Source organism: Phoxinus phoxinus (genome assembly GCF_949152265.1).
Source record: "Phoxinus phoxinus genome assembly, chromosome: 25".
Lineage (NCBI taxonomy): Eukaryota > Metazoa > Chordata > Actinopteri > Cypriniformes > Leuciscidae > Phoxinus > Phoxinus phoxinus.
Window position 1 is genome coordinate 20,303,483 of NC_136900.1, and position 15,853 is coordinate 20,319,335.

Below are 15,853 nucleotides of genomic sequence, written 5' to 3' on the forward strand. Positions count from 1 at the left end.
TTGTAAAGAAACACGTAAAAGCGCATGACGTCATCTTTTTCACAAATAATACTGGTCGATACAACAGTCGTCTTGGATTTTTTACTAACACACAAAAGCAGGTTTTCAGTTAGAAATGCCATTGCAGAAAAATCCTATTTGCTGATGTACCTCTCATGATTAATGTATTCAACAAACAAGTGTGGTTACAGAGAATAAATGTGTAGTATTCAGATGGTCATGTGATCTCATGTGACCCACCATGAGGGGCGGCCAATGTTGTGTAGAGTACCAGCTTTTCACTGATTATAACTGAAGTCATCTCATGTGTTTTTACACCACTTTAAACATTTATTTAAGACTATTCTTTACGAGTATGAAAGTTTCTTTATCCGAGTACTTTACTTTATATCCAAGTAAAAACAGCTACTTGAACAAGAAAACATTGAATGCTGGTTTTGTTTTATGTTATTGGTGGAACTCATGTAATGTAAGTTGCGATTAGTCTTTTCTTCCCTATTGGGATGTATATCTGAGTGAAAAGGCTTCATAAACAAGGAGAAATGTAGGGCGGGACTTGATTGGATGGTTGTGGCTTGCTATTGTTGTGATCTCATGTGAGTGACAGCTTGTTCCCGCCCTCACGCCAGTAAACACGCCATAAAAGGAGAGATGTCGCTGCAAAATTGAGGGAAAGTTATTCTGATTTGATTATGAGGGCTAACAAATATATATAGTGAAATGCACGGATAAATAATTTATAATAAATGTGGAAATATTCCATAAAAAAACAAGAATTGTCCATTTTGATTTCACGGTGACTTTCAAACAATAGCTTGTAAGCATTAGCATCTAGCTAAATCAATTTCCTTAAATGTAATGATTACCTCAGGTTAATACGTCTTAAAAACTGCTGAGGCAGCTTGTCACATTCCTTGGCACAATCTTCAACTGAATGTCAAAAGAGCAACGTGACGCATTTCTCCTCTTCAGTTGCACAAGGGGCTTTACTCAATATTAGCAGTTGAACACACAAAGGCACACTCTGAAAATCCATTGGAGAAAGTGTATCCACCAGCCTAGACACCTTTGGTTTACTGTTTTAGCTTTGCCTTCTATAGGGATAGACTAATTCTAATCTTGCACTATATGTAGTATGGATAGTATGCACAGTATAGTACACACTAGGGTGGGTCTCTAACTTTCCAGACACACACCCACATCTTTCTCTCTGACTTGAGACAAGGCTGCCGAAAACTACTATTAGAAAACACCAAAATGTCAATGAAAAATGGTGAAGGGACACAATAATTATAGTAGATGTTATATTAAACAACATTCTTTTATTTACTGCTAACAAAATAATACAAAATAGAAAAATGTGTAAATGTTAACCGTTTCAGTGTGGTCAAGGATTCTTTTAAAATGTAGTCATATGCAACATTTTATACACAACATTGTTTTTTGTTGGTTGTACATAATATCAGGAGGTAGAAAGTGCTTTTGAAAAACAGAAATCAAAATGGCGTCTTTCCATCTTCACCGCTTTGGCTTTTTTGCAGGTCTTTTATTAGCTTGACTCTCATGTTGTCCTTCCATCCCTGTGCCTTACGAGTGCCTTTTTTATTCTTCTTTTTAGGTGATTGGTTCAGATTGCCTGTTTTAGTTGAGCTGGCTGGTTGTGGCGGTCTGACAGCGTTTTTTCCTCGCCGTTGTTTTGGTCTTGTCCCAACATTTGCCTGTATGAAAAGTAGAAAAGTTACATTTGATAAATCATGACATAACACAATTTGAATTGTAGTACTGCAGTTTTAGACTAAACAAGGTTGTTGGTTCAAATCCCAATAGTGGATGTCCATGAACTGGAGAATTAGAGAGATCTGATCTCTTCCCAATGTCCCAGTACACCTCAGGACATGCATAAAGAGTGGGCATGTCTTTACAGGACAGTGTGAGCACTAAGCTCAGAAGTTTACACAATCGAGACACCTCCCAGGTTCTGGAGTAGGTTTTTGCTTCAATGAAATTTTAAGTGTCATGTCTCCTCAGGCAGTGCTTCAGTCGGGACCAATGCAATGATGTAAGAGTGTTACAGAGCGTATAGGACAGGTGTCCCGGCACAACCTGTCCCGGCACATATCACATGTCGCAAGAGTATTAGATCATCATACAAAGAGAACAACCACAATCATTCAATAACAACCATTGAAATTTTACATTTAGAGATAATAATATACAATACAATATTGATGAACAATATTAAAATTCTCAGATACTGATAATTATTTTCATGTTATGGCCAGTAATCGATAAATGGCTGATATTAAAATTTGACACTATTTTGTCTAAATAAATAAAAAAATCAATCATTCTAACCGGTTCACAAGTGAATTTAGGCAGTATAAAGTACAACATGAAAACTAGATATTCTTGACAATGGCTAAAGACTATATTTAAATGATTAAATTATCAGTGTTATTAAAATTAACTTTCGATTCTTAATAAGATTTAGATTCTAAGGTGATTTCTAGATGACGACAAAGGTCTAAATGCAAAAATAAGGAAAATGAGTAAAGATTAGTAAGACCACAAATTTTGCAGTTGGTTGCCATGTGCTATTATAGTCATTCACGTTCGTTGTATAATACCTGAGGTTAGAGATATGAAGAAACAGTAATCCTAACTATGGCAAGCATCGCTATAGCTAAGACGACACTTTGAAATGAATAGTGCCTAACTTTGTTTTTCGCTTAAAGTTAACTTACTCTTGCACCATCAATTGTTACTCAAACAGATTCATGGAATAACTGCCAGATTGTCCTGCTAGAGAGAATGGGTGTGGTAACTCTGTAATGTAATATGTGTATCACTTTAAAGGAACTGTATGTAAGATTGTGGCAAATTTCCCACATAAGCACTGTGTTTCAACATGTCTGGAGCACACATGGGCCAAGATGGTCATACCTGAGGTGGTGGGCGTGGGGGGAAGGTGCAGGGCGGTCTGTTGTGTTTCTGGTGAAATGGCAGGACATGCAAGGGGTCCAGGGGAACCCAGGGAACCCCTGGCGACACAGCAGGGGGTCCGCAGTGCGCAGTCTGCAGATTGTACAAACTGCGAGCAGGCTTAGTCTCATCGCTGGCTTTGAAGATGGTCACAAAACCCTCACGAGGTTTATGGACCAGCAGGTACCGTCCTTCATGTAAACTGGGAAAGGTGGAAAAAAACATAAGCACAAACACAGAGATTGGCTGCTTTATTAAATGCAACATACACACCATGTAAAACCTAAAGTTGATTTGTGTCATTTTTAATCTTAAAAAACTCAGCTTAATATGCAGCAATAACTATGTTTCAATATCTCCACCAGCCCAACACAGAACCAGTGGCTCAACCAATGGTGTGTATTTTGGGCAGGACTATCTGTTTGCCTGATCAATGGCAGCGGGAATGTTCTTCCGGCTTGTCAGCACAGAAATTACACACTTTTTACACTGATTGAAAAGACTGATTTCACATTAGGAAATGCAAATACGGTAAAGTAACACATTTAAATGGATATAAGAGGTGAAAGAAACTCACGCTGAGACTTTTTTCAGTAAGTGGTAGAGTGTGTTTAAACATCTAGTTGGCCTGAAAAAGAAATATTGAATCACATTACCGGTAAATTCAATTAAACTTGTTTGAAGATATATAGCCTAATATTAATCCAATATATATAATTAATTATTAATATATTTAAATATAAAAAATACTAATATAAATTAATCATTAAAATAATTAGATTATATAATAATATTATTACAATATTTCAGATATAAATATGGGAGAACTAAAAACGGCTTAATCTTTCTCAAATCAGGGTTTTATTTAAAACACTTTCTATAGTTCAGAGATTTACTCACTTGAAGTCACAGGTGATGTTCTGAATCCAGTCGTCAGGTAACTTCTGCATCTCAACCACTTCTGATGTGTGTGCATTGATGTGACCTACACACACAAACAGATCTTTTTAAATAGTCTATAATCTTTTAATAATGATAATACTTCAGTTAATTTTCCATAACGAGTTAAGTTAGGCTACAGTCAATATCTAAAATAAGTCTGCAAAGCAGTGTTGTTGTTGTAAACTAAAAGTACTACTACATTTTCATTAGTTAAAATAAATATGAAATATAAATAAGACAAAAAAACTTCAAATGTTGAATTGAAATGTTGTCTAAAACGAATAAATTCAAGCTAAATAAATCTATTTAAAACAAAACCTATAAATGACTTAAAATAACTACAACTAAAAATAAAAGCGAATGCAAAATCGAAAATACTATATAATATAAATGAAACGATATTAAAACCGCTGCAGAGCCTTAAACCAGCAGCCCGTAGTCCGTTTAAACTGAAGAACACCTACATCGCTGTCAACAGGTGATGCAGAACAGAAGGACATGTATTGACTCGCAACATTGACTGTGAGAAACAGTCATTGTGGACGTTGCAATAATTGTTCACACGTTGTCTGTCTATTGTATCTATGCCTCGTAATACACAATGATGGTGTCGTTCAGAGTTCATGCCAAAGGAAAGCGGTCTCCACACCCGTTCATCTGTGTATGAGAGATGCTCTAGTATGCGAATGAGCCACAATTGGAGCAGTTTATATCTATTAATGAATTATTAAATGCCAATAACTGATAGATGCCGATATATTGTGCATCTCTGGTGTTTGTATCACTCGGTTTGTCTGTGTTCCAACAATCGCTCATTTAGCTTCTTTTGAGCAAAAAATAAATAATAAAAAAAGCTGGTCCAAATATCTGGACCAAAATGTCAACTTAATCTATATTCATACTACCACACCAAATCTGCATACGAGTATGATCTCTGAAAGATCATGTGACACTGAAGAGTAATGATCACAGGAATAAACTTTTGAAAGGTATGACATCCAATGACTCACAAATGATTTGTTTCTTTGGCAACACTCATAACACTAAAATATGATGATAACAGAGAAATATTTTCCCTTGTGGAAAAAAGTGCTTACCGGTAATTGTAATACATTTTTTGGTTACACTTTATTTGGTAACACTTTATTGTACAGTGTCCTTGTAACACGTTACATGTATTTACTAAAGTAATAATGGTAAATGATGCACAATTGCACGCAACTAAGCCTAAACCAAACCCTTAATCCTACCTAATCCTAATAAGTACATGTAGTTAATTAATATTACTCAGTATTTAAATATATAATTACACTGTAGCAACGTGTCCCTGTTACAGTGTAATTATACATTTGAGCATATTCATTTATTTTTAATTGTCATGCACTTAAATGTCTGAAACATTCCGTTCTGTTCGCACCCAAGTATATTCTTTGGAAGTATATTTCTTAATAAGTCATTTTTCACAAGCTATATTATTTCACCTCTGTATGCGCATGCAAATATTTCAGAACACATGAAGTGCACAAAGTAACACTAGATATAATAAAATGGTGCTTAGAGAACAGAAATGTGTAGAAGTACAAACTGTTCCGAACTGTACCATTCTGTTATCAGTAGGGCTGGATCCTGGACTAGATCCAAAGAAAAGACCAGATTCCTTAAATAATCCGAGAAGAATCTCTAAAGCAAACGGTATGTCGAGAGCGAGGCTGTTCTGCATTCTTCTGTGAGTCAGATATGTACACCTACAGGCACACACTGCTGTCGTACAAGCATTCTTAGTGTCACCGTGAATGTTATAGGCTTCCATAAGGTAGATACAAACATCTCATATCTATCTACCTATGATATATAAATGTATCTAAATGCTCCAAACTTCAGCAGTCAGAAAAGGAGTATCTTTTCCTCTTTTTCCCCTAAGTAGCCCAACACCCACACGGACATGTCATACAGATGCATTCTTCAGCAGCCCTTTCTAAGCTGTAATGTTAGTAGCTATGGCAACCCTGACTCAAAACAATGAGTCATGAGTCATGAGAGGGGCATGCTGGGAGTTTGCGGGAAGTTCACTTTTGTGCTGACTCCCCGATTAACAAAACTAACACTTGAGAAACCCCCCTCCCCCCCATACTTCTGCCTGGCTGAATTTGCTTAACTTTTCTGATGGTATTTTGCAGGTTGATACAACTAATATTTGTAAGTCAACAAATTTCAAGTAAGCAGTAAAAAAAAATATATATTTTATAAAAGTTAATAATTATAAAAATGTATAAAAAAAAAAAAAAAAAAAAAAAAAAAAAATGTAATCATAATATGAACCAATATGATAAAGTAAGCACTTTTTGCTTACGTATTTTTTTACTACAACTTTTAAAGCAAATCATATTAAAATGCTTTAATTTGATTTGATGATATAAAAAAACACTGAATATGTTATGAATTGATTCATCAAAATGTTTACCTACATATATTTTTACTACAACATTTTAAAGCATTTTTTGATTTTATAATGCAATTGAATCAGCTGAATAAGTAATAAACTGATTTATTGAACCCGATTCACAAAAAAAGGAATAAAACTCAAATGACATTTTTGCAACTGAAGTTTAAGAGATTGCTTTTTTTTTTTACCGGTCTCATACTACATGCTTCTCTATGTCTGGTGACATTTGGATTCACAATAAGAAGTCATAACTTTTCATGACCACTAAAGGGAAAAAAACACTGATTCCTTCAAGTCTCTTACTTATGAAAGGCACGGTACTGGAGTGCAGAAGTTTCTCGGCCCACAGCTGACAGGCCTCCGTGTGGGTCAGACTCTCGACTCCGTAGCACAGCTGATACTCCAGCTTGGGTAAGACATGCACCGGGACGGCCTAAATAAAACCAGACTCAATCATTACACGGCATTTATGAGTCACTATACTCTATAAACAGATGCAGAAGAGCTTCTTTTTCAGAACAAGCTGTTTTGACCTACGTTTGTGAACCATTTACTGGAAAGAGTCTGTTAATACACTGATAAGACTTAAAAGTCGACTCTACAGCTCCGCACAGGAAAGCAGACTGTTTAAATAAAGGGAGTGGTGGACACATTACTCAACCCTGGTCAAAATATAAAGAAGAATACCTGGCATGTTGACATACGGACTTAAATCCATTAATAATGTCAATAAAAGGTTGCTAAAAATCACTGTTGAAAATGATGCATTGTGGGTGTTTACACAGGAACTGGCGAGTCTGATGAGGTTTGAAACTCTTGGGGTCTATCCTTCAACCTGGACCAAATAAAGCAACATTTTCACAAAAGGTGTTTTGTGTTTGTGTGTTGGCATGGGTCCAGCTCACCCTGAACGTCTCTCTGTCGTGTCTCGGGTGAGCGATGTCCACACTGCTGCGCACCATGAGCAGAACGTCCAGCAGACTGTAGAGTTTGTACAGAACGCTGCCCTCTGCTGGAGGATCATAGTCCAGATCATCCTCAGCACTGACCTGAAGATCCTCCCTCAGAAGACCTGCGACACACAGACAGTTGAGCCCCTTTCACACAGAGACTCCGGAAAATACACGGATAAAGTGACCCGGCATTTGACCCGGGTTCATTCGATTGATCGTTTGATCATTCACACTGCCAGTGATTTTCCGGAAGCAGAGAGTGCGTTCACACACAACCCGTACAAATCCCATAAAGACACGTGACATCGATGTGACATGTAATGTCTCAGCAGTGTCTTAAGTTTGCTTATGAGCTGCGATTTCTCTCTCGAGAAACCACGCTTGTGCATTTCTTTCTCTGATTCGATCATAAACTAGCGCATTATGTAGGCCTACTTCACTAGTATAGTTCACTATATACAGACAGATAGATAAACAAGGCAGATAGACATAGATAGTCAGACAAACAGATATGTACATACAGACAATAGATAGACAGACAGCTAAATAGATAGATACTATTTTAAATGCACATTATAATTTAAAATACATATATCTTAAATGTTAAAAATGACAAATAATCAAAATATGAAATATTTGAACAACCTCACAACATGTGAGTGTGTTTCAAGCACTAACGTTTTCTTTGAGGGGCTGCCAGCACAGGAACGGCAGCAGGCAGTGTGCCGTCCTCTCCCTGGCCCTCTCTGGACTCCAGGTACGAGGTCACACACTGTTTGACCAGGGAGTGTGTTTTAGGTTCTGGAGGTTTATCTTCTGGGACAGGCGCTTTCACAGCCTCCTGGTTCTTGCTGGGAGTGGATTTCAGCATGGCATCCTGCATCCGTAAAATCTGTCCGAGCTGATCGCACTCGCCGGATATTCTTGGTCTTTTGATGCCTTTCTTTGTTCCTCTGCCCAGAGGGTTAGTGGGGCTTGTTGTTGCTAGGCCGGGCGCTCGGGGGGAGGACACCTCGATAACTAGTCGTTCTTCATCAGAATCAGAATCCTGGTCACCCTTGTCTTCCATTATCCGTCTAGGCCGCTTGGTGGGAGGACACTGAACAGAAGACGCTTTCAAATCTCCACTCGCACTTTCATGCATCGCACCGTTTCCTCCGTCAGCCTGAGACGAGTCGGTTTCTCCTTGTTCCTCCGCCACGGTCAACTCAAAGGGGTCTGTGGGAGTGTTTTGAGACGTTGAGGTGTGCTTTGACGTACCTAAAGAGTCTGTCTGTTTCTTGGGGCTTGGGATAAGTTGAGATGGATTTGTACAAGCTGTTTTTGGTTCATTCTGTTCCTTCACTTTCTTACTGGGCTTGTAGGATTCCCCAAATGACTCCAGGTCTGTTAGATCGGTCTCAAAATCCATCCCAGCATCATCAAATGCAACCACATTCCTGGAGTTTTTGTCCTGGGCACAGTAAAGCCAAGTAAATATTATTCACAATATAACTTTATATTTTAAATATTTGTTACACTCATTTTAATTTGACATTTATTTATTTAGCAAATGCTTTCATTACAAAACTGCACACTGTAAAGAGTGACCTTACCTCAGGAGGGGGGTTCATTTCTAAGGAGATCTCTTCTGAAGTGAGGAAAAATATGGGTCGTGACACAGTCTTCTTAAACGCCAGCTTGACGCTCTCCTCATGAAACAGCAGACTCCTCTCTCTCCAGCTCATCTCGGTCTTCAGCAGAGGAGGATCAATGTATGCCGTCTTACTCTGACTGCTGCCTGTACAACCACACCACATTCACTGGGACAGACTCTTAACTGTCGGGATAATTACAATCTTCTGGTCTCATGAAGTGACCCCTCACCTTTATTAGGGTTCATTTTGACCCAAACGGGCAGCTCCCATGCTTCTGTGAACTCTGAGCTGTTGTTCAGGAGCTGAAGGAAGGCCTCTTTGGATAAACACACTTGTGGCTCGTAAGTCGCGCTGAGTTTTTCCGCGTTACTGTCATTGCTGATGGCCTGCAGAAATCAAGAGACATCGGGATTCAGACTCAAGAACTTTGATTTCTACAGGCACATTAAATTAATTCATGAGGTGACGGGACAGATATTTTTTTAGGTGGCTCCTTCTCTTATGGTCTTGGGCCCCTCAGTCATGGGCTCCAGTTCCTGGTTAACCGGCCTAGATACTGTTTATTCTAACAAATATTTTAGAGGGATAATTCAGAACTAAGGCAGCAGTGCCACCTAGTGGTTAAGATCACATTTTGCAAGATAGAAACCAACACGCATTTTAAGTTAGCAATTACATGGGTGAATAAAAAAAAACTGAACATATTGGGGCCCTTCTTCGCCTACACATTCATATATATTGCACAATGAAAATGAAGCCTATTTTAGAATGATTTATATATTTTGTATTATATGTTTGTAAAAGGACATATTTGTTTTGGGGTTTTTTTTACCTGCAAATTCAAAACATAAAATATGTTTTGAATAAGGAAAATTAATTATCCTTATCAATGTTTTTTTATTTTTTTATTATATTTGTGAGAAGGCATGTTTGGGTCCCTTTTCACCTGCAAAAAAGTAAAAAAATATGTTTTGCATAAGGAAAATTAAGCCTGTTTTAGCATGATTCATATTGTATTGCACTACATTATTGTATTCGTAAAAAAAAAAAAAAAAAAAAAAAAAAAAAAAGACATTTGGATCCTTTTTCACCTGCAAATATTTCCACCTTGCATAAGGAAAATTAAGCCTATTTATTTTTTGTTGTTGTTAATATTATATATTATTATATTATAATGACATAATGTTCATGAAAATGTATCAAGTTGGTATACTTGATATACTAATACCGGTAGTAATAATAATATTCATAATTATTGAAATGGTATGTAATAATGTTTGTATACAATGGTAGTATTTGTACTGAATTTAATTCCATTAAGTTTTTAAACAGGATAATTTTTTTAATAAGCATACAAAATAAACAAAATTGCAGAAAATGTGTGCAATTGTACTTTTGTATTTTGTCATTAGTTTCATGACAATGACAAAATACAAATAAGAAAAAATAGGGGGTAAAATATGGCCATTTTATCTGAAATTCATCCATATGAAGACCAAAAACCACAAACATCGACAGTAAAAACCACACAATCACAGACAGGCCACGTACAGTTTGTGCTGAAGTTGCTTTTTTAGCTGGAGGAACCACATTTGACACGGTCTCATAGTCTACAGCCAGTTGGGTGTCTTCTGGGATCACTTTTTTGTCTAGCATGCCTATTTTACCCTGAGGAGAATAACAGTAGACATAGATGAAACAAACAGCAGTATATCACATTCACACATTTAAGTTAATAATACAAAAATAACTATAGTGTATAGTACCATAGCAAGAAGCTGCTTCTCAAAGTTGAGAGACATTTCGCACACAAACTTTACACTGGTCAGGCTAGTAATCTCTTGAATGCTGTAAAACTGTGGGTAACTCTTCACATGTTCCAAGCAGGCTGTAAAATATTCCTGTTGGGGGAAATTTAAAAACAATCATCAATATAAAAATTATAATGAAACAAAATTAAATTAAAATGTACAAAGAAATCATCAATAAAATATAAAAAAATGAGAATGTAAGAAAGAACATTTTTTAAATAATAAAAATAACATTAAAATATACAAAAATCACCAATAAAATATATAAAAAAAATGTAATGAAATAAAGATAATAAAATACAATTTAAATATACAAAAAAAATCATCAATAAAAAAAAAAAATGTATAGATGAAATAAAAATAAAATTAACATTAAAATATATAAAAATAATCAATCAAATATTGAAAAATGATAATTGAATAAATTAAGATACAAAAATAAATCACATACTTAATGATAATGAAATAAATAAAAGTAATAAAACAAAATAATAGAAAATAAAAAATGTACAAAAATTATCAATCAAATATTTATAAACAATAAAATTAAAACATAAAAAAACATAAAATATTCAACAACAACGAAATTAAAAGAAAAGAAAAATAATAAAGTTAAAACAACAGAATGTTTGAATATTAAATAAATAAATAATTGTAACTACCTCAGAGTAGCGGGCGCTGCCTGGTGGCATATAGTTGTACCCATCAGCACATGCTCTAGAAACATCTTGTAGGTATTTCATAAACTCTGTCACTTCATTCTTCACACGCTCCATCATAGCTCCATCCAGCTTAGAAATAAGACACAAAATTAATCACCACATAAACTGTGTCTTGCATCCATGTACAGCAATCAAAACTGTCCTAGTATTGGAGGCGACCAGCACCTGAGATGGTCTACCTTTGGACCTCTGATATTCTTGCCGTTGAGAATGTTGAAATATGATCGGCGCTGCTTTGCGTTGATGCTGCTAAAGCAAGGGTAGGGCACTAGAGGCTCAGGGAAAGCTGGAATCTCACTAGTCTTCACAGGTTTGGGCTTAACACGATTTTCAGTTGGTTTGCATTCAGACGAAGCCTCATCTGATGCAAGTGTGTTAATGACACCTGAATCTTCATCACACTTCACAGTCTGTGCTTCTGCGGCATCAGAGCTTTCAAAGAAATACGCATATATATAAGTGTGTGTGTGTATCACAATATCACTATATATTGTCAATTACACAGTATACAGAAAACTTACCATGGTAATTTCATTGAAATGTTGTACATTCAAGTATTTAGGCTACTATTTTCCCATATCATAGAATTGGTTGATTTATAATCATGGTTGTTAATACAGATCCGTTTTCTATGTGGCTATTTGGTCTTAAATATAAATAACACGGTTTAACTACAGTTACAGTGAGTAAGATACGACCACAGTCACTCACCTGTGCAAAAGAGCATATAGTTCTTTAATATTAGGCGCGAGAGTGAACTTGTCAAACACATCTCTCGAGAACACGACAGGACCAGTGACAGCAGCATCTTCCCTGCGGACAAACAGTCTCCAATCACACTCTTCATTACAATTATCAATAAAACGTGTTTATTCAGAGAACCATATCGTCACCTACCATTTTAATTCCATGGCGCAGATATATATATATATTTTATGTAGGTCACATCATCGTTAAATCATTGTACCGACTGACTCTTGTCTGTCGCACGCTGACGTTCCTCACATCATAACAGTGCGCCGATTGAATCTTCCGGGAAGAACCAAAACATGAAACAATGGTTCCGCTTTTGATCAAACGGCTGATTCTTTTTTTATCGTAATTATAATGCGGTTATTAATTCATTTGTGCTAACCCCAGCTTAGTAACATACTTACAGTGGTATAAGTTTTGTCATACAGAAAAATACCAATAGCTTAATTAGCAAAGTTTCGTATCAGACTTTACTTGTTTGTGAAAATCTATCTTTCTTGAATCCATTGATCAATTTCAAAAGTTAAAGTACACAATTTAACGAGGTTAATACTAAAGTACAATTAAATGTGGATATATTTGATGTAGGTTATGTTTGCATTTACTTACGTAGGCTAATAAAATGTGAATAAAATTGTTTATGGTGAGACTAACATTTTGACACATTAAAGGGCATATTGCAGGATTTTTTTTTGTTAAAAATGAATATATAACCTTGTATGAAAATACCATATGAAAAGTAAATGCAGGATTAAAAATTGTTTTGCAAGACATAAGGGCACAAATTTAGTAGAAAACGTCTCCGGTTACTATTGTAACCTCGGTTCCCTGAGAGGCGGGAATGAGACATTACGTCAGCGTGATGTATAAGGGAACTCCTCCCTTCTCTACTTTCACTGAAATCTTATGGGCTAACGCCAGCTGGAGACAGCTGGCCAATTGACGTGAAGCATGCAAATACTGACAGGTTCGCGGGCAGTATAAAATGCACAAGCGTGACAATTACGTCAGAATCACAACTGAACGCTAGCACAACTGACCAAACAGCGAGCACGGCGGCTAATGTAATGTCTCGTTCCCGCCTCTCAGGGAACCGCGGTTACGAAAGTAAACGGAGACGTTCCCTTTCGAGGTGGTAACTTCAACATTACGTCAGCGTGACGTATATGGGAATCCACGCACATTGATAAGGTGCGGGGGCCAGGGCCAGACCGAACGGAAGCACTGAATACTGATATGCCGGGCCTTTGAAAGCAAATCTCAGGAAGCGCCATGTGGCCCGTCGCTATTTGAATATGAAGGTACGCGTCCTTTAGATCCACTGACGCGAACCAATCCCCGGGACGGACCTGAGCCACTTCTCTGAGGGCGCACACTGGCAGCTCGGCGCAGTGGGCGCACGTGTCGCCCGTGAGTGCCGCCTCGGCGTGGGCGAGGCCCAGGCGGGTGACAGAACTGGTGAAAGTCGGACGGGTCAATGGGACCCGCACATATCTGGCATGTAGCAGCCTTCGGATGTGGAGACGAAAACAGGTTGAGTAGTCCTCTATTACAACTTCCACGACGACTAGATAAGACTTTTGCGTGAAGATAAGACTTCTGCGTGAAGATAAGACTTCTAGCGTGAAGATAAGACTTCTACCGTGAAGAAAGAGATTCTGACGTAATTGTCGCGCCCATGCATTTTATACGGCCCGCGAACTTGTCAGTATTTGCATGCTTTGCGTCAATTGGCCAGCTGGCGTTAGCCCATAAGATTTAAGTGAAAGTGGAGAAGGGGGGAGTTCCCATATACGTCACGCTGACGTAGTGTTGATGTTGCCGCCTCGAGAGGGAACGTGACAGTTTCCTTGACCGTGTTGAAAAAAACGCTTTATTTTCACCATCGCGTCATATTACGTCACCAGAGGGAGTCATTTGCCAGGCTTTGCGTTTGGTCAGTGCAGGGTAGGTTGGTATTCAGTTGGAGCGGTCGTGATTCATTGTGTTTTCGGTGGTTATTGTATTTCAATTAATCTTCGTCGTGGTAAATGATTGTGAATTATGACCTGTCAGGACATCGAGTCCACAGGTTTCCGAACAAGAAAAAGGACGGTGCTATCTTCCGTGCCTGTGTGCGTTTTGTGCAGGGTAAGAGACGAGAATTCACTTCTGCATCTGCTTTGAAAAACGCAGTAGTGTGTAGCGCTCACTATAGACCGGATGATTATAATCCCAGCGATATGATTGAGTTATATGATGATGGCATGATGTGCACACTGTCCCAGCTCCTTCATCGGGTCGCCCGATCCGCCGTCAGAATGTGGTTCGGCCATCGGCGGGAAACATGACGGTCACAGATCCGTCAGAGATCACTTATTGATCTATTTTACAAAATGTGCCTTGTCTTAATTTAATTCATTAACATATCCTACGTAAACTTGTAATGTAGTGTACGTCACTTCCGGTTTGGGGGTTTTCAAATGCGGAAGTAAAATTCTCTCACAAAAACGACTCCAGAAGCCTAAATAGCGTTTTATAAGTATATGTTTATATTTAAATCTAGTTCCTACAATATTTTTCTATACATTGGCTCACTGGGTACTTTAACCTGCAATATGCCCTTTAAGTTACTCATATTTGTGTTCTCGGTCCTGTTCGAAAATTACCCATTAATGTTTTAAGATTTGCACACTACATTTTATCCTAACAGTGAGCTATGTTATTATAAAGACATGCGTTTTATTTTTATAGGCTGACTTCTTTGGAAACCGCACAAACTTTATTATGACAAACTGTGGTCGGTTTCAGGGCCATAAACACGACATTGAGGGGGACAAGTCAGTCCTGAGACTTCAGAAGAGATGTACGTTTTAATATTTAGAGTTTAGACAACTTCTATTATTGATTGCTATCAGGATGTGAAGAGAGTTTCAACCAGGTTTCAACCAGTATAACAAAAAGTTTATAAAACGAATTGCCAGATTTACAAAATAAATCTGTTAAACTCTGCAAGCCACCTCAAACTATTTTAAGCCATAGCTAGGGCTTCTCTTGTGTGTAGGTTTTCTTTATGTTTTTTAACCATTATACTAACATTTATATTGCCTCTTCTTTGGGAAAAAAACCCCCACACAAAGTCTGTCAACATTTTTGTTGTTATTTCTTGTTGACTGCCTTTTGTAATATTCCCATAACAGCTTTTCAAAATGGCTTCCACTACATCAAATCCACTTCTTTTTTAAATGTTGTAAGATTCGGTTTCTTATTCTGCTTCTCCACTTCCATCTCTCTATCGTTTCTTTAAAGGCTGTGTGGAACTTACTTCAACCAGAAATGCATAAAGAAGTATGACACATTGAATAAGAGCCCATTACAAGCAGTAAATTTTATTATGGGATAACAGCACATAAAGCACATCTAAAATCGATGTGTCAAATGCACTTTTAATAAAGGTAATATTAAAGGTACAGTTTCTAAGTACAATATAACAACATTCATATTAGAATGAAAAGTATTTAAAAGACAACATTAAATTTCTTATTTTTCTTTACAGCCGTATTTACAAAATGAATCAAAATACTTATTTTCATATTTAAGAATCAGACAAACAGAAGGAGCAAAACCACTA

At 37.2% G+C, this 15,853-nt stretch overlaps 1 protein-coding gene across 3 annotated transcripts; it reads right to left on the minus strand.

The window, feature by feature from the left end:
- Nucleotides 1-1,292: 1,292 nt before the first annotated feature.
- ice2 (interactor of little elongator complex ELL subunit 2) lies at nt 1,293-12,558 on the minus strand. Of its 3 annotated transcripts, none has more exons than XM_079603204.1 (15): nt 12,388-12,558; nt 12,202-12,303; nt 11,670-11,922; nt 11,431-11,559; nt 10,724-10,858; nt 10,509-10,625; nt 9,187-9,343; nt 8,916-9,100; nt 7,999-8,773; nt 7,273-7,439; nt 6,671-6,800; nt 3,883-3,967; nt 3,560-3,610; nt 2,944-3,184; nt 1,293-1,718 (listed from the first exon to the last, which is right to left on the minus strand). In XM_079603204.1, exons 1-15 carry the CDS (start codon nt 12,399-12,401, stop codon nt 1,497-1,499), a joined length of 2,763 nt encoding a protein of 920 aa, XP_079459330.1. In that variant the 5' UTR covers nt 12,402-12,558; the 3' UTR covers nt 1,293-1,496. The 3 variants fall into 3 exon arrangements, with proteins under 3 accessions (XP_079459330.1, XP_079459332.1, XP_079459331.1); XM_079603206.1 differs by having other exon boundaries at nt 11,656-11,922; nt 12,388-12,534; XM_079603205.1 differs by having other exon boundaries at nt 12,202-12,298; nt 12,388-12,410.
- Nucleotides 12,559-15,853: the final 3,295 nt, after the last annotated feature.